The 26959-nt window shown below is 42.4% G+C and overlaps 1 protein-coding gene across 2 annotated transcripts in view; it reads right to left on the reverse strand.

Annotated features, from left to right (window-relative positions):
- Positions 1-4669: 4669 nt before the first annotated feature.
- Positions 4670-26959, reverse strand: part of PIGQ (phosphatidylinositol glycan anchor biosynthesis class Q) — a 34586-nt gene continuing 12296 nt past the window's right edge. Inside the window, exons 4-11 of one of the 2 annotated variants that reach the window (XM_067306125.1) lie at positions 25963-26083; positions 20206-20332; positions 19309-19462; positions 16319-16430; positions 14334-14414; positions 13220-13334; positions 9297-9358; positions 4670-4903 (exon numbers count right to left, since the gene is read on the reverse strand). In XM_067306125.1, coding sequence (XP_067162226.1) covers positions 4751-4903; positions 9297-9358; positions 13220-13334; positions 14334-14414; positions 16319-16430; positions 19309-19462; positions 20206-20332; positions 25963-26083 — 925 coding nt within the window. In that variant the 3' untranslated portion in view covers positions 4670-4750. Of the gene's footprint in view, positions 4904-9296; positions 9359-13219; positions 13335-14333; positions 14415-16318; positions 16449-19308; positions 19463-20205; positions 20333-25962; positions 26084-26959 lie in introns of both variants that reach the window. The other variant, XM_067306124.1, reaches the window with a different exon arrangement.

Genomic DNA, 26959 nt, shown 5'->3' on the forward strand with positions numbered 1-26959 from the left:
TTAGCTCAACATAACATGATGGTGTAATCAGCATGTTGAACCACAGAGTAAATCAGTAAGGGCTTGAGTATTTCAAAAGACAATCAAGCATGAAGGTGGTGTTGCATCAGTATGATCAGGTAGCACATGGCATATGGAAAGCAACTCATTATCTGTGTGATGACAAAGCAGGAGATTTTCCTACCTGCTTTAAAATAATGCTATTAGAAGAAAACTGCCTGCACTTGTGATTCCTCTGTGAAAGAGCTACTTGGACAGACAGATGGATTGCCTTGTCCCTTAGATCCCATGGTCTGGCTTACATTGGAGACATCAGTCCTGGTGTGGCTACAACTGAAGTAGCTACTACCATACTAAGCAAGGTCTCTAGGTGGTAGCTTTTCAACAGAGCCATAAGACCTATGTTTATGTTCTCTCTGTGGTGGGTGCCTATTTCAAGGATGGAATTGTATAGCTCCACTGAGGTTGCTACAGCTTTATAGATGTCTCTAATAGAGCTCACCAGCTTTAGCAGGATGAGGGCAGGAGGCAGTTCTCTGCATCTTCCTCATCTACAATTGGAGCTGGCAGGCACTACAGTATCTGACAGAGCCTCAGGGAACAACCTGTTAGGTGCTTTCAGCATGACTGTCCTGCTAGGACGGATCAGGAAAGTAGACAGAAGAACTAATTCCCTGCCCCCTGCCCCAGCCTCCAGTCCTCTCCCTGAGAGGATGGTGACTTGTGTAATACTTCTAAAGGTTTTGGGAATTGTCTTTGGCGCATTGCATACTCCTCCTTTCAAAATCACTATAGTGAGATGGCCATGTGGGAGTCATCATGCACTCCACTCCTGTTGGCTTTAAGCAGAGCTGCACACATGCAGCAACTAAGTATCTGCACTGAGGTGTTCCCTGTTAATTACCATCTGTACCACCACTGCTGAGAGCACTGGAGTGTGTGCAGCAGAGTGTAAGTCAACATATTGATTACACATATGTGCAATGCTCTTGCACATATGTGTAATCCATACGTGCATTGCCCGACAATATATTCACATGTGCCCCTAGAACAAGGTACAGTCTAGCTGCAGGATCAGGGAAAACCACCAAAACCATAAACAGAGCCTTTAGAGCAGTGTAATTACTGAGATTTCCTTTCAACATCTTCACATGCTAGTCTAGTTAGGAAAGGAAAGTATTTCTCAAAGGCAAAATTTCTATCTAGAATGGACTTTTACATGCTGTGAATTACTTTTTTCCTTCACAAAAATCATGCCTATGTAAAGAGACATATCAAATTTTGTCCCAGCACTGACAACCATAAGGCAGAAGAAGCAATAATAAGGAAGTGCAGTATTAAAAAAAAAGTCTGCAAGATTACAGTCTTTGAAGGATGATCAACAAAGACTGTGTGTTGCCTGCTATAATGGGGTGTGTGGTAGGAGTCAGAGAAGGCCTGGAAGTTTCAACAGCTTCTCATCTAAGGACTAGAGAGCTAGCTAATATGGATCTGAGGATAAATTAGTGCAATAACCACACTGTCAATCTCTTCCCAGAGGAAATGCCAGTGCTAGGCCACAGTCTGCATTGCTGTGGAAGATGGTGCTGATCCTACCTTCTAATTAGAGAGATGACATAAAGTCAAATGTTCCTGAGCAGGATGGCTGCCAAATTGTAAAGTCTCTGTGCAGAATCAGAAAAGGGTGAGGGAAGACTATTTTACATTAGTGACTGAAAAAGAAGGGGAAAGACACAGCAAATATACAGTAGAAGAAATTCACAGGCTCAGATACCATCATGGGCAACAAGTACTCAGAGTATGAATAACAATGAGAAGACAGCTCAGGCACCAGTTCTGCGTGACACAGGAGCAGGAGAATCTCACCCACAAGAAGCTTTTATTTCCTAGCTGGGTTACTTAAAGTACTCTGTCTCATAAGATTCAGGATCTAGGGTTGATGGAGGAGCTTTTTATCAGTTTGATATTTTACCGAGTCAGTACCAGTCTTTAGTAAACTGATTTGACACTGGAATGTCTAATATGTTTGGCAGATTCCAGTTTTAATGGATGTGTGCTGTCTCTGGGGCTTTCAGGTCACTTGATCCTAAAGGTCAGCCATGATTATGACCATCATGAGCCGTTTTGTTTCATAAATTTTTAAAAGCCAGTAGGAACATTATTTTCATAAGACTCTCCTCACCCCTCCAAAAAAGTTTCACTCATCAGTTAGTAAACCAAACTATGCAGAGGCATGGGAGGAAACAGGGGGAATATCATTTGGCTGCTACAGTGGAAACATGAGAGGGAACTAAACTGTAAATCTACTCTGATGAGTGGCCAGGTAAGGATGGCTCTCCATGAGGCTGACTTAAGCTGAAGAGGAAACATCATTTAGACCATTCACCCCTTAAATGGATCGCAACCTGGACTTATTCAAACCTAGACTGGGGAGAAATACTTGCACACTGATATTCCAAAACAAGAAGATGCTGTATTTGTACATAAATTTTAAGCAGTGATTGTTAAAGAACATGGATCTCTCCAGTGTCTGCAGCTAGTGACAGGACAATGCTCCACTCAAAACCTGCAGTGGCGGTGGGGCTTTTACCATATTAGTTTCTTTCAATGATACCCTCTTTTTCTCCGGATCAAAGAAATAGGAAAATTTCTTTTGGTAGCAGTGCCTGTGTAATATTACCTCTCCTCATAACATCCTTAAGAAAACTGCAAAAACTTGGCAGTTCCTGCATTTGCCTGCTAAGAAATGTCTGGACCAAAAACCTGCCTACAGAGCTTCATTTTGCTCTGATCAAGTTACAGCTGAAAAGGTAGCAGCTGCACTGTGAGAGCCTGTTAGTAGCTACAGACAAACACAATATATATGACCAGGGGTGTATTAAGGCAGCCTACATTCCTGGGACCATAATCCCTTCCATCCTGTGTTAAGCTCAAGTACATGGATGAGACATGGAACTGGGTAGAAGACTCCTCCTCCAGTTATCCTGCCAGTGGAGGTGCTGACTGAAGGCTACTAAAACCCCAAAAGTCCAGGGCACCATCTTACTGATGGTCTTCTGCTCCAGCAGGTTAGCTGTGGCTCCTTGCCTTGCCTTGACCTAGTCACATTGGAATACACAGGCAGCCCTCCAGAGAAGGGCCGAGCAATGCAGACATAACACACGTACCCTGCTTCTCCTCCATGCTCGGTTTCCTTGGAGAGAGACAGAGCACTCTGGGGCAGAGGAAGAGGTGGCAGGATTCAGCATGCCTTTTCACCTGCCAATTAAAGCAGTCACTTCGGGGGTGCAAAGTGGCAACATGGTGCAGTGATACTACATCACTGTTTAAGCCAGGGCAAGAGGAGCAAGCAGACCTGGAGAAAGTATACTTCCAGGTTATGACTGTATGTAAATGTCTACATATCAACAACATACACAGTGGAACATTACACAAGTGCATAGGAGCACACTCCCCAAGACAGAGAATAGAAGACACACCTGAAAGAGGAAGAGACATTAAAATGAATATGCCATTAGAATGGGACACACAAAAGCCGAGCACTGCTGTACTGTGGAGGTAGTATCTGAAGAAAGAAAATTCTCCTAAGAGAAATGTATCTGCAGTTTCAGGGTAAGAAGTGGCTTTAAAGGCTTCATCTGAGATAATTTTAAAACCTTCTTGACTATCAGAAGGTGCAAAAGTGGAAGCACCACACTGAAAGGCTCTTATCTGGGCCCTGAGAAACAGGGGGATGTGCTGACCCAGTAAGGGAGTGCAGCACACACTTCCCTGAGCTGGTCAATCCACACAGAATGCAAGGCTGCTGCAGTCCTCTTGTACACATACCAGCTGGGGCTGGATTCAACAAAGCTGTGTTTGCCTTACATCACAACTAAGTAAAGAAGCCCTGAACCTTGGCAGGGCACAGAGCTCTCAGCTGCCATCCAAACCTGAGCAGTCTAGGGTTTGAGGCTGTGCTCTCTGCGCTTCCAGTTCTGGTGTTAGCTTAGGGCTCAGCTTCCCCAAATCACTATTTGCTTTTGTAAATGTAGATGAGACCCTCTATCTTTCGTTCAGGCTCAGATGCACAGCATTCTGTGTTTCTGGACCTCGAGTCCCTGTTGTTTCTATGCTCAGCACCTTGCTCTGCAAGGGGGTGAATCCAAGCCCAACCAGAGGCAAAAGAATAAATATCCTAGGAACCCAGATAACCCAGCTGTACTGTTTTCAGTGTGTGACTCTGAAAGCTTGTTCTCCTTGCTGGTTTTGATCAGATGGATTGAATACTGAAGCATAAAAGATCCAAAATACCCAGAGGTGTAACGCACCTCAACATTGTGGCTTTGAACGGCCCCAAGGGCTGTTTTAATATGGTCCTGGGAACTTACATGGAAAGATATAAATTACCAAGATATACAGGAGCTACTTCCTTGATTACACTAAATGCTGGTTCCATGAGGCACTGATGGGCCTAACTTTTTGCTTTAAAAATGATCATTACCCGCTGATGCCACCAGGCAGACAGTTTGTAATCTAGGGTAGAATATCACTGCATGAACAGGAAACAGCCTGGAAACCAAATCATTTCAAACACACTGTAGGGGAGGGAGAAAGTTGAAGAAGAATGTTTAAAAATACTTGCCTTTAAAAATTCAGCCCCTCCCACATGTTACCAAAATCTAATTAAAGGGATCCAGCAGCTGCTGGCTCCAAGCATTACGATTCAAGATTCTGGCCAAGTCTTTCAAACTTGGTTCCTTTGCTTTCTTTAGTCTTGCTTCTCTCCTTTGTGCTTCCAAGGGTAGATCAGCTCTCCAAAGAACAGCTTCTTGCAGAGCGATGTCCAGGAATCCTTGGGGTAACAGCTGTAGGTTGGCAGCCTGTATGTCTGTACCACACTGCCATATGATAGAGGGTTGATCTATGAGGAGAAGGAAGAGGGATAGCAGCAATGAAAATACGTTGTAGTAAGAAGCACAGACAGATGAGGAGGGCAAGTGCAACTTTTGCATAGCATCAGCCTCTGTTAGAACAACCCTGCAATACTGCTGCTTACAAAGTGTTAAAGTCTCTCTCTAGCTATTTAAAGCTGTTTAGCCTTCTATAACATCCTGAAACATTAACAAATTGCGCTTGGCAAGGAGTGTTATTAGACTCTTTTTCAAGGAGAGAAGCAGAGGCAAGCACCAGCAGGATTTGAGAGTGATACTTGTTATAAAAGGTTGTCGAACTGTCACCTTGTTGCTTTAGTAAGTTGTAGTGGTTAGGGAGATGGGGGCCACCTACTGCAAACAGCTGCATATTCCTCTGGGAATGCACTATGATTCTTATGAACTCCTCTATAATGTGCCAGTTAAGCTGTCTTTTTCACTGGCCTACTCCTTTAAGGTGCTGAGCTCTCAGCCCACAACTATCCTTTAAGCTTAACCTGACATCACTTATTCAATACTTGTGATCAAGTTCTAGCAGATCGGGATGCATACCACAGTTTACCATGCAGAGCTGTTCATTACCATTTTAAATTAAGTCTCCTTGGCTGGGTTCATATTTTTCAATTTGATTTCAATCACCATCCCATGAATGACCATGTCTGGAGTCTCTGCTTACGCACAGCTCGTGGCCTCTAGTTATGGTCACAAAGTTGTTGTATTGTTCTTTTGGTAGATGGGGAAGTCAGAAGACATGTTAGCTGGACAAGTGGTAACAGAAGCACATTAGAACTTGGCAGTTCTCATTCCAGTGGAGCACTTCAGGGCAGAGAGATGGCTGAAGTCCAGGGGATACAAAATTTGGCCAAATTTGGATGCATGAAAAGGATCTGCAGCAACAGACTGTCCCCAGAAGAGTGAACAGACTACATAGAATTGGTGGGTCTCAGAAAATAACTCGACAGATGTCAAGGTGAGGGGACTTAACAGAGCTAGAGAAAGCTTGGACAGTGGAAAGAAATGGAAGGTCATACTCTTGTAGCAAAAGGCTCCAGCTGTGTTGGAACCAACCAAGCAGCTGCATAGAAGAAAGACTTCATAATTCACAGAAGAAAATCCAAGTACAAAAAGGAAAGAAAGGCAGCAAAAAACATACGGACAGTCATTACTTTGTCAAAAGCTGAATATTTTGTTCCCTGAAGAGTGGCTGGTTTTCTGGGAGTTTGCTTATACTACCAGTTTGCTTCAGCTATCTGGTGTTCATGGAGAAGGGAAGGATGACTGCAGAGTGCCTAAAAAGATCAAGCTTTGGGAAAGGGTGATTAAGCAAATAGGGCATTAAAAGTGGTCCTGGAGACCTTTGCTGAATTAGTTTCAAGGCACAGCATTGTTAAACAGAAGGAGAAAATGCTTGTGCCCAGCAGCATCCCTAAGAAGTTAAGGAAAAAGCCAGGGCAGCAGCTCACGCAGGCTGAGGGAAGCCAAAGAACAACCAGATCCAGCATGGCCTGGCTGTGGGACAGTGACTCACTGGCAGATATTAAGTGAGTCCCAGACAGATTCACAGGAAAATAGTTTTGAATGTAATCAAAATGAACATTCGTACCAGAAAACTAAGAGCCGAGCTTGTACCACCATGTCTAATCCAAACTAATGCAGCTCATATTTCAAATGCACTCTACAATTTAAAGGTCAAGAATTAACCACAGCATTTACTGGACATTATTTCTGAATATAACCAATCTCATCCCATTGTGGTCATAAACAGTTTGCCAACCACCCCCTGCTTCAAAAACCCCAGCAGTAAAACTTGAGTAACTGTTTCTGCCTATTTCCTCAGCTCTGTGAAGACCAGTAGGTCTGTGGTGAAAACAAGTTTATTCAGCGGGGACAGGAACTGCTGCTATACAATGGAGATACGCAGCGTATATTCCTTTGACTATTTGCTATGTGGGTTGGATGATTTGGATGATATTTGGACCCAATATTTCTGGTTGAAATCTATCCCCATGCAGAGTGATGGTGCTGAGGGGTATCATTTGCATACTTAGAAATAACAAGAGGTGATTTTAAATCTAGCACAATATACATTTCTACCTCTTCTATAATAAAAGGAAAGAAACAAGCAAACCCAAACCAACCGTTTTATTGGGGAAGTGGCAATCTGAGTTCCTTTTATGCAATTTCAGTAGTTCAAAGCTATAATATACCCTGATATAATATACACATCCTTTGTTTCATAATGGAGCTGTTCCCTTTTCCCTTCCTCTGTTGCTTAACCCTTTTCAAAGCAGCTGCTGTGAGAGATGACATTTCTAGAAGAAGGTATGCAGATGAATCAAATGCAGCATGTCCTCTTGCTAGGCTACCAGGCAGCTGACCCGCACCGCCAGAAATATTTCTGCTTGTGTACCAAAATAAATGATTTTAAACCCTTATGAAAATACTAACTATGTAAGACTTCCTGGAAAAATTTAAGCAGCATTTGGATGGAAATATCATCCCCCATCCTCCATCTGCCTGTGTCTGGACTTTGGTTTGCAATGACACTATCTAAATAATAAAAATAATCACTTGGCTGACCCTAAATAATAAAAATAATCACTTGGCTGACCAAAAGCTGAATATGGATGCTCAAAATCAGTATAGTTGATTCCTAATCAGTTACCAGTGCTTGAAAAGACAGATGTGAATATTTCAGTCACCTATAGCTTAAATTATTTTAGGCATGGTCACACTAATACACAACCTTGCTTCCCTCAGGTATGGCTCCAAAGGGCTAACGTATGGGGAGGGGACAAGAGGCAAAGCCACTGTGAAATTTTTAGAAAAAAACTATCACCATGTACCATAAAAATTCTAGCATGTTACTAAAAAGTAGGCGTTTTAGATTTTCCTATGGAAAGACCTGTCAGAAAGTGGTATACTCAGCAGGAGTTCTGACACAAGCCTGTATTTCATTTCCACTAGGAAAAGAGTGCCTTTACCGACTCTCTGTTCATTATTATTTGAGTAGAAGGCCAAAAGAGACACCTACTAAAGCACTTCCACCTCTTGAGCTGATGACTCATGCTATATTCTAGGTATCATAAAGACCTTTCTGCAGTGGTCCAAGGAATATCGATCATATTAATATGATTCACTGCCTCTGCTCTCCATCTAAATCCTGATCCTTTTCCTTTGGAGAAACTACCCACCTTGTCTCACAAACACACTAATGCCAAATTCTCTGCTCCACTTAACTGCTTCTGTTCCTCACCATTGGTGCCCACAGCTTCCTTTTTATGGAGTCTTCTGGGCACAGGGAATGACAGACTTTGGTTCTTACACCACAACCCTACCTAAGCACAGGAAAAGTAGGAAAACAGCATGCTTAGGGCATGCTACAGTTTTGCTCTACAGGACATCTGCTGATGGGATTTCTTTTGAAATTGCTGCTAGCTGATGTGCCAGTTCCATGCCTATCTAACCTCTGCTGAAATGGGGCTGGACACGGGATGAAAAAAGCAAGAGAATTGGGAAACTGTGGTTAATTCCTTCCCAGACATTCTTCCAGTGTCCAAATATTCTTTATACAACTCTATATATTGACTCACAGACTGTCCTCCTAGGATGCAAAGAGCAAGAAAAGCAACTGTTTGAGATGGCAGGACTGCTGCAAAGTCAGGAAATGGAAGTTTTACGATCACTTCTGAAAGGGTGATGAGAACTTCACTGCTACTATCAGATCATTTCTTTTCAGAAAAATTTCCCTTTATTATCTCTGGCAACAGAGCATGGAAATGCAAGATTACAAAAGCACAGGTAACCTTTTGCTATATACCTTGCCAGAGCAACTTAGGAGAATATATGAGGAGGCCCCTTCCTCTCTTCTCTCATCCACACTCTCATCCTGACTGCATCATGAAACAGCTAAAGCTTTTCAACACATCTGAAAGGGAATATCTTTTATTAGTCCATAACTATCTTTCATTAAGGATGGTTTAGTTGCCTTCTTTTGCTTCTCTCAGTGTTCAGCAATTATTAAGGCGCAGCTCCATATAGCCAGGAAGTGAGGTGACAATGACATTAAGTTTTAATTACAGAAGCAAGAGAGCTTCATGTTTCTTGTATCTATACACATTTCTTTTCATACTGCATTTTCTCTAAGCTGAGGAGTCAAGCAGAGTATTAAAAGGTACAGAAAGCAGCAGTCATTGCAATGTGAAGCATATTTCTCTTGTTTCAGCACTGCACTGTTGAAATTTTTTAAGTGGGGCCTTCATAAAACGATACCAAGTCATGGGACCAGTTTCAGAACTCCTATTGAAGAAAAAAGGTTATTAGGGATAATCCAAGGGGAAGCCTATAGCAGAAAATGTAAATGAGGGCACAAAACTGGCTTACCTGCATAAGGAGTCGAAGAGGTTTTCCATGCTTCTGTTCAAGAACTCTGAACTTCACACCAGCTGAAAATAAACAGAACAAGGAACCCAAATTTATGCTGGAGAAAAGCACCTGTTATTTGCTGTTCAGCTCCGTTGGCTGAGAGCCACTTTTCTAGAGATGGGGGTTTTAACCTTCTTGGATTTGTGAACCCCTAAAAAGTTTCAACAGGAAGCACAGATTCTCTCTATAATAATTTTAAACTTAATGGCAATAGATGCATTTTTCTCAGCTTCATTAGAAGTAGCCCTCGACTTCCAGGTTGAAAATGCAGTCCTAAAGAATGCACAAAGCCTAGAAATCAAAAAGAAAGAACTGATCATGACAGAGGGACTGCAATAATCTTTGTCTGTTCCCAAACCTCAAACAGAATGGGAACTCCATGTTAATAAGAGACAGAGGACTCTCCTTTAATTTGTGCTCATGCGGATACTGCACATGTGCAAATCTTTCTCCCTTTCAGACTAAAGAGGAAAGTGGCTGGCCCAGAGGCTTTAAAAACATTTCAGAGCAATCACTGCCTATTAATCCTAGCATTTGTATGTTTTTAACACACTACTCACTCTATCAAACCTGTCACTTTTATATTCCCTCTTGGACTTGCCATATTCCCAATACTTTAAAGATAAATAGGAAAGATATTGGATTCCAAGGCTGACATACTGCACATGAATGTTTAATGTAATGTTTCAAAGAAAGATTACAATTAGGACTAAAGAGCCTTAAAAAAAAAAAGAAAAAAGATCTCAAATCACTTCACAGAAATAAATCCATCCTCAGCATATTTGTAACAACCAAGCGTGCTCTATTATTCCTTTCTATAGGTGAGAAGATAAGGCAAGAGAAATGATCTGCCACAGATCAAACAATGACTCAGAAGTACAAACAGAAATAAAATATTCATCTGTGTTGGCCCCACTGATATAGTATCTATGTGTCTTTTACACATTAAAAACAAAAAAACAAAAAAAACCCATCTTCTCTTTTTCCTTAAGGTTTGAATTAATTCTAATTCTACAGTTTATTCTTTCTTCTGGGAGGGAACTCTCTTGTCAGGCAGAGAGCTCTAATTTAAACTACATCTCCCAAAATCATAAGGCCTTTTCTGTGCAGTACAGGAAGGAATGATCTGCCTTTTGCTGGGTTATATTGAAACATGGGCTTCCCCAATAGCTTCAAAAAGATGTTAAAATCTTCTGGGTCTTGACAAACAAATGCGCTGGAAGGGAACAATTGCTCAGAGTGACTCTTTGAGTTTTGGCTAAGAGGTAATGTCTGAGTCATTCCAGGAACTTCTCTTCAGGAAGGCGATTTGTCAGAGGTGGACACGAACAAGTGAGCACTGGAGTTTAAGTACATGGTCTAGTACTCTGGAACCCTATTTGCGGAACAGCCTTTTAGACCAGCAGGTGCTGTATTCTGTAGGTCATGGCTGCACACTCCCTTCTACAGCTGCAAGCTAAGTCTCTTAATTAGACTATTTAATTGTTCAGGAGTCTTAAACTTTTAAGAAAAAATATGCACAGAGTGTTTACAAATGAATTTATTTTGGAATGACCTACAGATTACTATAATGTTTAGAACCTTTTGAGCAATTCACTTCACAGAAAAAGCAAGAACGCTCAGTCTATTCCAGATCATTCCAGGAGAGAAGAACCCTAAATTAACTTCTGTAATTACCATCCAACTCTAGAGTCTAGGGTTCTGTATTTTATGTACACAATTATCATCAATGGCACAAAAAAAGTCAGTACATGAACCCATTTGCTTTGTTTCACATGACAGTGCTTTAAAGAAAGCTCACCGCTTATTTGTTTTCCACTAACCACAGAGGCACCAACATGACAGGACCTACAGAACCATGCATTGAGAATGGCAAACCTTGTCCCAAAGTTTGTAAGGTGAATAGGTATTGGGTAAGAAGGAAAGAGAAGTACAGAGAAATGAACTGACTTGTTCAAGATCATACAGCACATCAGTAGCTTAGGTGAAGGCAGAATCCCAGGCTCCTGAACCTCACTGCTAGGTCTTAGCACTTTAAATCAAGATCACAGTGTACCCATCCCGACCAAGGTGGCAGCCCTTTAGCTAATGCTGGGCAGACAGAATTCTTGCATAGAGAACATCAGCTTTGATGCATTTTCAAAAGGCTTTTTAAAGTCCAAAGTATTTCACTTCAGATGTGTGGAAAAAAAATATGTATTTCTGGCATTTGGATGGATCATTACACACCTATCCTGGCCCAGGCTTCATCAATAATAATTGTTTTGTCAATTCAGAAGCTGAGCCAAAGAAGCTGGAGGCCAGATGCCAGGACTGAACTGAGCTGAACTTAAACACTGCACTCAAACCTTGCTGACAGGAAAAGCCATCCATCCATGTTGGTAGAACCATCCTGATGATACTTGTAAAACATATGCCAAAAGATGTTTTATCCAAGTTCTGAAGCAGAAAATGGAGGCAAAAACTAAGCAGTAGGGACATTAGGTGAAGTGTACTCTCAAAAGTCCTTTGAATTTTTGATTCAACTGCTCCTTCTGTTACCACTCCAATAAAATGTTTTTATTCTGTGCCAGGAACACAGGCCAGAGAAATTTTCAAAGATGCCTCTTCATTTATCAGGCATAATATTGTGGTGTTCTCTTTTTAAATGTTCAAGGGGAGCAAACAAATAGTCAAAAAAGAAAGCAAGTCAGGTAACAAACTCAACTGAGCAGACAACTCTCTGCTTACACTGAAGCTTTCTATCCTGCAGAGGGTGGCCAGCTGAACAAAACCGAGAAGTAACCCAAGACTGACTGGAATAAATGACTTTATATCTCTCAATGGCAACAAAATTTCCTTCTGTCCTTTGACCTGCTGTTTGCTGTGTCAGTTTTCTTCAGAAGCATTTCCTGTTCTCCAAAGACAGCCCTGACTTGTTAAGAAGTTTCTACAAGGAAGTTCATAGGAACCTGCTGAAGGCACACATGGAAAAGCAACAGACTTGGTAACACTGCTCAGCTCTACCTTCCCAAAATCAAGTTTGGCACTGCTCCAAAAGACAAGGCCGTTATCAGTTGTCTTGGGCTTCCTTTGTATTTGACGACTGGCCTTGGTTTGGCGATGACCAAGCTCTTTCTCACATTTAAAGTTTCCTACTGCATGCTCTTTAAATGGATGGGAGATGATGATTTAGATCTGCTTGATTTTAACTGGGTTAAACATAGCTGTTTTCAGTTCAACCCATTTCAAAATGACCTTCTACTCTGCTCCTAATCAGGTTATTAGAAGTGGAACAAAAATGAGTAGTTTCAAAATGGTGATAGGTTGATCTCAAAAAGTGAATGATTATATGAAACTTACCCAGAGCTCTGAAATTAAACTGAACACCTTAGCTCAGGTCTTTAATTAGTCAAGTCAGCAAAAGACTGAAGGAGTTGCACTGATTTATATCCACTGCAGATACAGCCTTTTGAAAGTACTGATCTGCCAAGTATTTTTGTAAATTTCTTCACAGCCCCAAATCCCAAGTTTAACAGCTTGTTTAACTCTCAGAAGTTTTACCGGACCTAGTACACTAGAACTGGAATAAAAACCTGAACTTATTAAAAAGGTGCTTGTTTGGGTGTCACTTTTAGTTACCACTGGCTTTGTAAAGGTGCTTCTGATTCTGCTTCAGCATCAAATTTCTTCCATTGACATCCTTATCTTGCTCCTCGGGGTGACCAGTTGACAGTATGGACAACTGCAGGACTGGACTTATGCACTTGGGACCTCAGTCCTTGTCTGGCCTCCTGCATCTTTTTATTCACAAGCTACTCCTGCATCAGTTCAAGGAATCAACATGAAACGCATAATGCAAAATCCCTGAATTTCTGCCTGAGCAGTCCTGAAGGACTTACCTGCAAGTCTGTAGGATCTGCAGAGCCGAAGGATGATCGAATAAAGAGGCAGAGAGTCAATCAGGTCGACTAGCAAGTGTATCAAGCCTTGCACAACCACCACCAGCAAACGGAGCTACAGAGAAACAGTTTAATAGGCAAGTCTCAGAGAAATAGGAGGACCAACATTTGCAACTTCACAAGTTGATCTGCAATCTGACATTTTTGTGTGCTAATGTAAAGCCTCCCAAAGTGGGTTTGATGTCTAGAAGTGCTGGGCATCCAGCCACTGCATGAGGTTCCTTGACAATCTTAGCCTAAGGTTATAACAGTAATGAAGTACCTATTGTTTTAGAGGCTATGACCTCTAAAAACACAACAGCTATTCTACTTTCATCGGTCACAGTCTAAAAGGGGGAATTTAGGCTTCCATTTCTAGTAAATTCTATCACTGTACTGGTAAATATAAATTACTCTCTTTCCAACAATGAAGCACCTTATTTCTGGCTGAAGAAAACCCATATAGAGCATTTAAGCAAGAGCAAAGGAGCAAGAAATGGGCTTCCTGCTTCATGTTTTGCATCCCCTGATTAAAGCACCTCCTTTTGTTGGAATGCATTTGTTTTTGCTGTCAAACTCATCTGAAAAGAGATGGTTCAAAAGAGATGTTGAAATTATGTGGAGGCTACTGCCTGTGGAAAATTTTGCTTCAGGCCTCAAATCAGACTGGCCACATTGGAGGTAGAAAAGAAAAAGAAAAAGTCCGACCCTCTTAGCAAAGCCTGGCTGAGAACATTTAACACAGTAGGTTAATTTTCAGAAGGAAAAGTTCTGGATCAAACTACAGGGGCCATTATGTCAGATGTGGGAGGGAAAGATTAAAAATGACTTTTAAGTGAAAGACAGTGGAACAGCTTGTCTTGCTGACTTTGATTTGCTGGAAATTCCCTTTGGAGAAACACAACCATGTATCCTGAATTCCATTTACTTGATCTATGTAAGCTGTGTGACAGCCCTTCTTGGGACACTCAGACAAATACTATATTTTCTTTGTGGATGACAGTAAATGACTAGGAATCCCTTTTTTAATATCTCAGAAGACCATATGTGACTGGCTTTAAGGGTTAAATCTTACCAGGGTAAACACCAAATAATACAGTGCAGTTGTAGGCAGAAGGAACAGCAGGATTGTAAATAGCAAAGTGCCAATAAATAACTAGGGGAAAAAGAAACACAAACAATCATTAGCAGAGCAATGGCAAAAGAAAACAAAATAGAAATAAAAGAATAGGAAGTGATGAGACATATCTGTCTATTCCCTACCCCCCATGAGTTTTAAAACCATTGGCCAGTTTTTACCTGAAAAAGATGGAAGGGTAGAAAGAAGTAGAAATTTAGTAGGTAATTCTGCAGAAATTTGAGAAGTGCTTTTTTTCCTCCTTGTTTTACCAGAACTGGCAGTTGGGGAAAGGCAAGAGACCCAAATTAGTGTCTCCTTTTAGGGAAAAGCTGACAGAAGTTGGTTAGTAAACATTCCCACTGGCAGCAGCTGGCTGGCCAGTCAGCGTGTCTGCAGCTCCAGAGCAGGCACTGAACTTCTGCCTCTTGCTCAGTGGGGGCATCACCGGAAAGAGGGCCAGAGGGAGATAGAAAGAAGCTGGGGTTACTGGGGCAAAGGGGAGCAATATTTAGGGGATAAAGGAGAAAAATCCATAGGAAATCAGGTGTCATTAGCTCCGCTGCCCACAGAACAAATTGTTTTTATTTTGGGCCAGCCCAGTTGGCCAAACTCGAGCTAATTTCAACTGGAATCAATGGAGAAATGCAGACTTGTGACAGATGAGGATCTCACTCTTCAATTTTCAGTCACAACTTCCAGAACAGAGAAGATATAAGAACACAAGGCACTGCCATTTCTTGAGAAAGAGAACATGACCATGGTATATTATGAAAGAAAATACCCAGACAGTCCTGTCCCAGAGGCAGATCAACATCCTAGCTTTAAGTGTGTAAGCAGAAGCAGATCATAACCCATCCTTGGCTCACTTCTCTTTATAACAGTTGTTTCTCCCCTCCTCCATCACTCCACTACTGTTGCTTAGCATCTCAATAAGTCTTTTAAGGTCTGCTTTGAATGTCTCTTCCCACCCAGGCCAATAACAAAACTCCCACTGGCCTCCATTACCAGCAGGATGAAGCTTGAAGTGACAAACTAATTATTCTCAAAGTACATAGGGACAGAAGACTGACATAAATGGTCTTCCTGATACAGAGGCTCTTACTTTTCCATCACTACAGAAAAAGAAAAATAGCTCTTCCACTGTGATGCAAGAGGCTTAAGAGTGTATGTTGCAACTGAGAGAGAGACACTGGCCCTGGAAGTTGCCAAACAGCACTGCAAGAGAGATTGCAAAGGCGGCTGCAGAGAGAGGAGCCAGCCTCTCCATGTATTTATCATGGCATCTACAATTCCCAGCAAAAACCATCCAGAGCTGTAAAATAACAGGCAAAGATTAAAACAAATATTATTATCATGATTTTTTACCCTGAGACATTTTAGTCATGTTTGCAAGAGCAGGCATCGAACAGACAGGCTCTGCTGAGCTTTCCTGTGGAATTTCAGAATTTAAAAAGAGGTTACACTGTTTCACAAAAAAACTGCATTTGTTGTTCCAGTGAAAACGTGTGGGCCAGGCTCCAAAGCAACACGAATTAAACAGGGCCTTTTAATAGAAACTATAGGAAGTCTGTTACTATGGAAACACTCCTGATCACCACTTCTTAAATTGCCTCCCTCCCCCATAATCACTCCCCCAGCCGTGCTCCGAGAGGTTGTGAGCATCTGCAGCATCCGCTGAAGTTCACAAGGGTGCCCTGCAGGTGCTCAGCACCTCCAAGAATTAGGTCCCCTGAACAGGCAGAGAAGTGATGGGGTGCTGTAAGGCAGCAGTTTCCAAGGATTCATTTGAAGAGCCAAGGATGCAAAGTGTGAAGACGTGCACTTTTTGGGGGCACTACAAAGTCTCCTGTGATTTGTGTCTCAATATTAAACAAAGCAGAATAGGGTCATGTTGCCTGCAGGCAGTATCCTGCAGCATGTCCCCAGCATTGTAGCATTACCTGGTCCAAGTCATAGGAGCAGGAATCTACCCGCTGTCTGAGGACGTTCCACTTCTTCCCACGGAACAAGCGCCAAAGAGACGACAGGCCATAAATTTTCAGGCAGTAGAGCCTGAGCAAAGAGAGGACGCTGTGAATTAGAGCTGTGAGCTCCTGAGCTTCAACACAAAGCAGCTGACATCATCACACTCATGCACCCACTGACTTACTGATGCCACAGAACTCAGGGAGGCAAAAGAAATCAACACAGGAATGATGCAGATAAAATACTAACTGCTCAGTCATCTGTATATGGGCTGTCCCTTGGCATGGGCAAAGCAGGCTACTGCTGAAAGCTAGGGATCAGTGGAGGGCAATAGTCATGTCCATGCCCCCTGGCTATGACAAATCTCTTGATTGTAGGATTTCTGCTACTGCTGATGATGGAGTTGGTGTATGGGGAAGAGCAAATTCTGCTGGAGGGAGGACCCTGTGAGCAGGAGCAATCACCAGTCTCCTGCCACCACCTTCACTGTAGCAAAACAAGCAGCAAGCTTACTCCCCAGAGCCCACCTTCATCTCTCCAGTTTATATCTGTCCCATTCCCCTCACTTCACACCCTTTCCATGGCAGCAGCAGCCAAAGCTTTGCCCCTTTCATTTGAGTCAATGCAATTCAATTTTGCCTACACAGCACAGAGAGGCAAAGGAGTAAATAGGAAAGGACAGGAGTCCCTGGCAACTGTTCTAGTAAACCACAGTTTCAAACATCTGTAAAAGTGGGAAGAGATCAACCAAATGGATGGTGGCACTCCTATGACGTCCTTTCATCATTAGGCTTTAGCAAGTTGGTACTACGACACTTGAAGCTACATGCCTCCCAGAAAAATGGCAACAGTGGGAGAAGCTTGGGGTAATAAGAGGTGGGAAATAGAGACACCTCCAGAATAACTTGATAGAGCAGGAAAGAGCCCCTGGAACGGAGACGAGGCACAAAGAACCCTGGGCAGCAGTCTCCAACATAAATGGATGTAAAAAAGGGGGACACAGCTAATCTGTGGGGGAGAACAGAGTTTGAGAAAGTATGACCTACTAAAGGCAGACTGGTTAACTAGCCTAGTTAAAGTGCATCAGCTGCTCAAACTTCAAGACAGCACTGTGAAAGCAGTGGCAAGGAGTCTTATCCAAGAGAGTAATCTGGTTTGAGGAACACTAACTGCTTCAAGGAATTGGCAGGGTGCCCCCAAAGAGCTGGCAGGCACAGCTCAGTGCACTAATCTCTAGGTAAGAGGGTGCCCAGGACAACTCCTTCAGGTTGCTGCTACACACCTGCCTCGTGGCTCAGACTAGGGCTGCACCTGCCTGCTCCCCCATGCACCATGACATAGTATCAAGCATGTGTCTCTGATTTAGCACCTGCCCCACCTTTACTGGCTACCTGCACACACATGCCCACTTTCATTTCACTGTGTGGTTAGTTTCAGAAGAGGATCTTAGACTTCACCACCACCTGAACCAGCAAATTCTCCTGCCACCTGCACAAACACAAGGTGTTGTGGTGATTTTGTGGACGTGGGTGACTGGCATCCCTTCCTGACTCTCCATGGGAGACACCAGGCACAGCAGGGGCAGTTTGCTGCCAGCTTCAAGATAAAGAGCTGCAGCAGACAGCTGAGGCTAGCAGACTGGCTCCCTGTGGCTCATACAGGAAAAGCAATCAGCAGGGAAAATGCTTTTCCTATTTCCACTCACTACACAGTTACGAGGGACCAAAGCCTCGTATCCAGTCCTCATAGCCTAAGAAAGAAATTCCACTAAATAGAGGTGCTGGGAAGAGACTCCACATAGACATTACTGATCTCAGGAGTAAGCCCTATGCTCACAACAGAGTTGATTCAGAAATCATATCTCAGTATTTCTAACTATTCCCCACACTACCTATTACTAAAGTTCTACTATTTCTTCTATTGTTTGCAATGTACAGCCCTCTACTCTCATCCTGTGAAGGAATGATGCTAATTCTGTACTTTTTAGGCCAAAGGCTCCCTTATTTATTACCTTGTCTCTCGTCTCCTTGGAAGGAGCAGATATTCTCCAGTGCCCTGTGTGATGCCCAGTGGCCATGCGTGTCAATGGAGTCATGTTGGCTGGCACCCTTTGCACAGTAACCCCAATGTGCCCAGTAAACCCAGGATGTGCCCCAAAGCCCCTCACACCCCTCCCTCAGAGCTTCTCCCTGGCTCCCAGGCCATGAGGCCCTTCAGTAGGTCTGGACAATGATGCAGGGATGGTGTCACAGCCATGCTGCAACCCCAAACCTGCCAGCTGGCCTCCATGATGCAGACAGAACCTCTAAAGCAGGGCACAGTCAGGGACTGGGTTTCTCCAGTACAAGGGTTCCCATTTCCTCCTCCTCTCCTACAATTTCCCTCAAAACTACTGGATAGGGTACAGCTAAAAAGAGGGAATCAAAGGGTTGGCATGAACTGCTTTATTGCACTCCACCTCCTATGTAGTTTTATTTCTTCCAGGTCACTACCACAATAAGTAAATACTAAATGCAAGAGAACTGAAAGATAGGCTGCTTGTACTGCTGTGGCCATCACTTCTACACGCGTAAAAGAATGCAATAAATTAATTTTCAGCTTAAACTGTGAATTCAAAAGAGCTACACCAGGAACAAATGTACCCAGTATGGTATCTGGGTCTGGGATAAGATGAATGAATATCCCAGAGATCTGATATATGAAGGTTTAGGTTTTGTGGCTTCTTTGGTGAGGAATCAAGCCACTGTGGCCCAGGTATCCCAGATACCTGCTTTTAGCTAGTGCTTCTGTATGAGGAGGGTCCATCTGGTTTAGCATGAGGCTTTGACAGCATCAGCAGTAAACATCTGCCACAGCAGAAAGCTGTTGGCTGCAGTACTCCACAAATTAAAGACATGCCCTGTGCGCATGCATTAGCCCTTCTCTCCAAACGTACCTAAGACACAAACAAGAGAGATCAACTCACCTGGCTCCATAGACATAGAAGCAGTAGATGTGAAAGGTCAGAAGAGCAATGATGTCAGAGAGGATGCAAAGGGCCACAGTCAGGCCCAGACAAGCCGACAGACCAACATACCAGAGGATCATCTCAATGAATGGAGACATCAGGTGAATGTAGCCTAGGGGACATCACAGAGTGTCAGAGTAAGAAAAGGACATTTGACTGAAACATCTTCCTGCCGAAACTCCCAAAAGACCCTGTCCTAGAACATTGCTCCAGAGATCATAGCTAAGACAACATGGAAGTAAAACTGGAAAATTCCTTCAGATGGCCATCTTCTACTTAGAAGGGCCTACAGAAATTCTCTTCCCTCCTAGGTCTCTGTCCAGGTGTGGCAGCTCTGTGAGGAAGGGGGGCACACGCTCAATTTGAACAGAGGAGTCACCGTACTCCACATGCGATTTATTTTTCTGGATTTGTGTCCAGGTTCATAATTACATTTTAACTGCACATGTCAACCTACACTGAAACAACTTCCCAGGATAGAGTCTGCATTTACGTCCTGAGATAGTACTTCTCATCCCTATCCTATCAACTACCTCTTACAGGGCAAAGACCACAAAAGCCTACATAAGAACCAAAACTTTCCCTTGGACACTAACCACCAATGGCACCAAAAAGTAAGTTCTGCTGTGACTTGCATTATTTGCAAAGCATCAAGATGAGCATTTTCTTTAATACACACGACTTTCTTGTGTGGGAATCCAACTTTGGCTTAAGTTCCCAGAGCAGAAAGACTCACAGACGAGTACGCACTTGCAGTAGTGCACTTTGATTCATTATTTACCTCTAGGCAAACATTAAACACTTGGGAGGGAAGAGATGAAAGGGGAGGCTGAGAAGTTAAACAGTTGCACTTACTAATCCAAAGATGGATGTGGTAAAGGAAGAAACGACCCAAAACCTGATCCAAAGCTCGGTTCATTTTCAGTCCAGCTGGTGCTCCCATTAGCCACTGGAGCAGGTCCTGGAGCTCTTTAGCTACATGCTACAAACAAGGAAATGAGATAAAATACTTATCACATTGAATAGGTCCAGTGTACTGAACATGCTACCCCACTGGACAAAGTATTCTCACCGCACCCTAAAAACCAATGGGGAAAAAAAGCATGCAAGCAAAGAACTATTTTGTAGACAACTAGTTAAATCAGAAATGCAGCTTTATGGACAAATGACTCTTTTCTAAACCTAAACATAACAGCACAAGAGGAAGCCAATCTGTTTAAATGGTCTCAGTGTTGGGAACATGAACCTAGTGTTTGTTTCTGGCCATCTCTGGTAGACTTGCAAAGTATGACTTCTTGACATATTGAGGCTTCTTGCAAGAGAAGGGCAAATGCAAGTGCACAAACCAACTTCATTAGACAGACAACTGGAGAGTCAGAACTGAGGGAAGAATCTAACTATGGAGAAGGCTATCAGGATTTTTAAAGGGCAAGAGGGTTGTGCACCCCTGGACAGGAAAGGTGAATTTTTACACCAAATAACCTGTGTGTGTTTACAGCAGGGTAGAAAACATAATTATACAAGCATACTTTACGTATAGACAAACTTTGTTTATACTCTGAGGTGTATTAGGCAAGATTAACTCTGGTGTATAGTGCTGATCTTGCTTAGCTACATCATAGTAGCACTGCCACTACCTTGTCTCCATCACAGGCTTCTGGGAGAGACACCTATTGCCTCCCAGTAAAAAAGAAGCCCTCTGAATCACTGAGAACAAAGCCCAAGTGAGTTCACTACCCAAGCCACTGAGAGCTTTGTCTCACAATCTCTGGTGACTTAATCCTGGGCTGATTTTATTTACTGATTTTAACTCTCCATCCCATCCCTCTGCCAGAGGTCCCCCTTGCAGTAGGCAGGGCAGAAGACGGAATGGCTCTGCTCCTCAGCTATAGCACTTTGCAGCTTGACCTCTTCATGTAAGCTGAAATCACTGGTGAAGTCCATTCACCAGACTGTTAGTTGAGGTAGCTGAGAGTGGTAGTCTCCAGCAAACAGGTGGGGAACATACCTGGGAGAAGTGACCTCTAACACTTGCCTGCATGAACAGTTTGAGATTGTGAGTGAAAGCCTTCAACCTCTGAAAATCCCAGTCATAACCAAAACCATGCCTGTGAGTTGCAGTGAAAATTGTGCCTGTGCAGAAGAATCACTGAAACTGATGCACTCCAGCCTACTTTCCCCAAGAGTCATATGCATAATTTCTCTGTAGGCAAAAGATTACCAAAGAATGATTGCATTTTACTTATTAGACAACCACAATCACTGCAAAATGAGTTTGTAAACATGTACTTTTAATGTAGTGGCAAAATTATGAGCTCCATCTTCAGCTTGACCAAAAATTCACTTAACAACATGGTTCCCTTTTTTCTTTCATTCACTTTCCCTCTATCTCAACAATCCTTAAAATATCTCACTGCAAATCAGAACTGACTTGAACTCATGGATCTTACCCTTGTTGCTGAGAAAGAAGTGTTAGCTACTTTATAAATAGACTGCTTTTAATATTTAAAGTGTTGGAGTTGTAACTTAGAAAAAGCATTTTGGGATTTTAATGAAATATTTAAATGCTTGAAAGTAGTCCTTCAGCAAGGCTGTTTTCCAGTACTGAATATTTCTAAGATTTCCAATTCCAGAGGTGCCGCTACATTCTGACAAGGCATTGCAGCTTTGGTAAGGTGCCTTAGCTTGCTGTTACCTAGCTGGGCAAAGCATTTCAAAACAAGGTCATAACATTGCAGGTTGTTTTCCCGTTATACTGATCAATAGCAAGCAGAATCAGAAAAGGTGGCTAGGAAGTCCAATCCTCTTGTTGCAGTCATGAACACCGAATGTATCTAGTATTAATAAATGGAATACAGTGTATTACATGGAAGTTGTTTCATTAAGGGGCTGTAGGGACATTCATTACCAACCTGGAGACTGAAACTAATGTGGTTTAGATCAGATCACTGTGGGGATATTTTCTTTATAGGCCTCATATGCAGAGGCTCTAGTGGTGATATGACATCAACAGAGAAAGACACACAGGTCTACCACACTAAATTATCTGTTTTATTCTGTTTATTACTTGGGTTTTTCCGTAGTCTCTTAAAGAAAGGTTGCTTCACATTGCAATACATAGGACTAAGTTGCATAGAACCAATATAAGGAAACAGAATATTTATGCACATGCTCTAGTGAAAGTCAGAGAAAGAAAAGTCCTTCTTACCATACACATTTGCCCTGTGCCTGTTGCAGGGGTTTGGGGCTCTAAGTTTCACGATTTTACAAATGACATCTAAGAATATTTTCCAGGCAGTGTTCTCTCTGCTTGGTTTACAGATTAACAGAACATGACTGAATAGGATCTTGCATCCAATTACCACTAAGTCCCAGTAATATTTTGGCAGGTATGATCTGTGATACTGCTTCAAAGATATTACAGCTTAAGGAGAAGAGAACACAGCCAGGATGGAAGAGGTGGGGGAAAAAAAAAAAAAAAAGATGGTTTATAAGCAGTTCTTCTGTTTAAAACAGAAAAATGTAGCACTTCCAATTGGTTGATTTTTTTTAAAAGGCTGTCTCAAGGAAAGCAAAAACAAGAACTGTCATTGGAAGCCTGGTGGGAGCAGGAAGAAGGAGTGTAGGAGTTGTGAGGGCACCTACAGAGAGATTATTCACATTTTCCATGCTTGATTTTGAAAGCCTGCTCAAAATCAATCCTTTGTATTGCATACAGCTACTCCCCAGGTGTCTCTGAATCACATCTGCTTCATATACTGACAAAGGCAATTTGCTATTACAGTCAGCACAGCTCATCAAGCAGTGAAAGTGGGAGCTGCAGTCCATGACGTCTTGTGCATCATCAACAATCGCCAGCTAAGTGTTGATTTGAGAACCATTATATCAGGGGATGATGAATGACAGCCAAGGAACGTGGCTTGATTCTCACATAAGCAGGCTGAGCTTGTGACCCTGGCATTTGTCAAGGGTTAAAATAACTTAACCTGTTCCTGTTTCCTTCCAGAGTGACGTTTGATTGGGGGTGAGGGGGGGGAAGACATAGCAAAAGAAGCCTAAGCTACAGTTTGGCAGCTGGATTTCAATTAACATGCAAAAACAAAACGAAACAGAGAGGGGTATACAACAGGACCTCTGGAAGTGATAGGTTGGAACTGCCAGAAGAAGGCAGAAAAAGTATGCACAGTAACCAGCCCCCACACCTCCACACAGTTAAAAGTTTTATAAAAAATAAAAAATATAAAAATCAATCAATCAAATCAATAAGGTTTTATATATATAATGTTTTATTTACTAACAGATACACTGATGAAAGAGGGTTAATGCCATCATCAGATCTGGGGTACTTATCAGAAACAGAAGAGCAAGGAGGACTAGGGAAGAAAAAGTCACTCATCCTGCACATGGGAAAGTCTGCATTACTGAACTTGGCAACACATAGGCACTTGAGAAAGCTCAAGTGATGGGAATAATGCGTACCAGATGGAGACTCAGCAGCAAAGTGGAAACCTATGGTTGAATGGCTAAGAGGAGATTTTGCTGTCATACTGGAAAACAGAGTGATCCTGGCTTGCACACCACATGCTGAAGTCATTGGTGTATTTTGGGATCACTCAGTTCTGTATTTTTTAAGGCCTGAAACGCACAAGAATCATTGCCCACTGAAGGCAGTAAAAGGACTCCAAATGACTTTTCATCCACAATCTAATACTCTTAAAAGAAGAAAGCAAGGCTGGAAAATAAGAGGAATTGTAAATGGCCTGAACCAATAAGCTTGGAGATACTGCAGAGAAGAAAGAGGCACAAACTGAATACCAGGCCACCCATAGCAGCGGGAGTTAATGCTTCCAGGAAAGCAAGTAAACAGCTCTTGGTGATCCTGAAGTCTGCCTACTTAGGAGACCTGGTAGAAATAAATGACACTGTGATGTGCAAGTGGATTGACAGATGAGCTAAATTATTGAAAGAGGAATGAACGAGCAACTCTCATAGGCAAGTCCATCCAGGACAGGTGCTGTGACCAGATACACCTTGAGTACAGAGAGCATCCATCTGCCAAAGACATTGGGCAGATGGAATGCTTCCTGGAGCCACCTGTGAAAACAGGACTGCAGCCAAAAGCCACTTCCTTGCAGATTTGTTAAGAAATCAGATTTCTGAGAGCTAGACCCTTACAGTAATCCCTGAGGGAGAGCTCTAGAGAACCTGAACTTTTCCAGCTGAAATATCTGTAAGGGAAAAGACTTAGAAATAAGACTTACCAAAAGATTTTTAATTTATAGCTCAAAAACTACAAGATCAAATGTATTCCAAGAATTGTGGTCTTTTCTACTACCCCATCACTGCTGCTGAAGAGAATATTTGAAACATTCTTGTAAGTTTCACAAGAAAAGATAACAAAAATAGTAATAATGATGATCCACAGCTATGCTGGCTACTCCGTACACTCTTTCTGAAAGCAGAGCATGTGCAAGAATGATTAGAGACATATGGCTTGTGACACTGAAAATGTTAGACATGGACCAAGTAGAACATCAGCAGGGGAACTCTGAGCTCTTCCCAAGAAAGACAAGATGAGCGGGAGAAAATATATTGTTGCTGGAATTCTATAATCCGAGTAAAATCCCTCCCAACTGAGAAGCTGGAGAAAGAGCAAACAGAGGATCTCCAGCTGCTAGAAAGGAACCAATGGAAAGATTGACCTTATCGCCCAGCAATGAAAGGAAAGGGGGCAAAGAAGGGATTAGGCTGTGCAAAGTCATGACAGTGATCAACACTGGCTGCACACATATTCCCAAGACAAAGAAGCTCTTAAAATGGAGCGAACTTCAGATTAATGGTCTGGTGTCCAGCCCTTAAAGTATGTTATATGTTCCTTATTACCACTGAACAGATGTATTGGAATGATACACTTAAAATGAGCCACCAGAAAATCAGGATATTATGAGTCATACTTATTCTTCATGAATTTATGCTGATGTTGAGGGTTCTTAGTGGGCAAGAGGAGTTGATGTTTGACAAAAGCACAGGACATAGCAAGTCTTCCCTGGCTACCACCTGCACACCAGAGTCCTTAGAAGGGATTTCAGGGTTTTGTATCCTGACTAGCTAAGGCCTTTAGACTTCCCCATGAAATTCCTCTTCACAAGAATAGCTGCACTGCTTGTCAAGTTTGGTTTTCCAGCAGTTTATCAGACTCAACCCAGGCTACTGTTTTCTTTTTCCAAATGCCCCACGTAACAACAACTTGAGGACACTTCCTGTCAACTCCAGAATAAAAGTACTCTGGCTTGGTAATGACTCCAGTCTGCTGCTGCACAGTTGTGTCCAAGACATTCTTGTTACTTTGGGAGCTGGAACAGTCCTCCCGTAAAATTTCTAATTACTGTTCACTACACACTCAGAGCAGAGCTGTGTTCCTTTTGAGCAGCCACAGTAGGCTTCATCTGAAGATTTCACTGTTTTTGAGGAGTCCTGATTTGCCTGACTTGAGATAGGGCTCTCTCTGAAATTCTTGTACATAAGGCACTGCCTCCTTGAAACTACCTCAGGCATCAAGAGCTGGTCACCATGCATGGCAGGCAAAAGAAGAAAGGCTCTATTGAGACTCACATCAGCCACAGGTATAAGAGTGTCAGCAAGGTGACCAATCCGGTTCTTTCTGTACAGCCAGGACATTAGCAGTATCCCCAGAGCCACATCAATCAGCAGTGAGACAAAGATGTTGGCTTTCCTGCATGCAGGATAAAGAGAAACAACGTTAAAGAAAAAGGACAGTGTTTAATGTTTCAATAACAACTATCGGCTTCACTTACATAACCTCTTTTATCTTCCAGGGACAAAAGGACAATTTACTTAAGAGATGCATTGTAGAGATCTTCTGACTTTCACTGCTACTTCTGTGGCCAAACACGGGGCCATTTGGAGTCTGCTACAATAAAGCACCATTTTAGTAGGGGGAGTGAATAGTGGTACTGAAGCTACAAAGAGGAATGTTAGACAAAGTATAAATGCGCAGTGGGGATTTAGCAATACTAAGGGCACTGGCACTCAAGATGAACTTCACATTGAGATCTGATGGCTCTCCAAGAGGTATACTTTTGTTGAACCACTAGTTAATGTAATAAATAGTGCTTCTGGGTGAATGAACATATCCAGAAGGGCTGATGAACTGCCTTCTCACTGCTGGAGTTTCTGAATGGAATTCCATGACTCGAGTTATGCAGGAGATCAGATTAAACAATCACAGTTACTCTGGGCCTTAAAATGTACTAATCTATTTTAAGTATTCCTTGGGAATCTATTACTGCAGGATCAGAGAACCACACAGAACAAGATTCACTATGTAATGGCCACAGGGCATTCAATACTTCTCTCTGATCTCTGACTCTCCCTCTTCTACTCACTGTGCTGCACATCTGCTTTTTCTGTTACACTGATTTTGTTACTACTGTTGGAATCTCTGGTCTTCAGTTACTGGCAGAAAGATTCCCTGAAAGAATGTGCAAAAGATGGGAGCATGCAAACCTTTCTGCTCTTACAGAAAATGCCACTAAATATTGATTAAGTTTTTGACTAGCAGTGGCAACATCTCTGAAAGCATTGAGCT

Source organism: Apteryx mantelli, chromosome 16 (genome assembly GCF_036417845.1).
Source record: "Apteryx mantelli isolate bAptMan1 chromosome 16, bAptMan1.hap1, whole genome shotgun sequence".
Classification (NCBI taxonomy): domain Eukaryota; kingdom Metazoa; phylum Chordata; class Aves; order Apterygiformes; family Apterygidae; genus Apteryx; species Apteryx mantelli.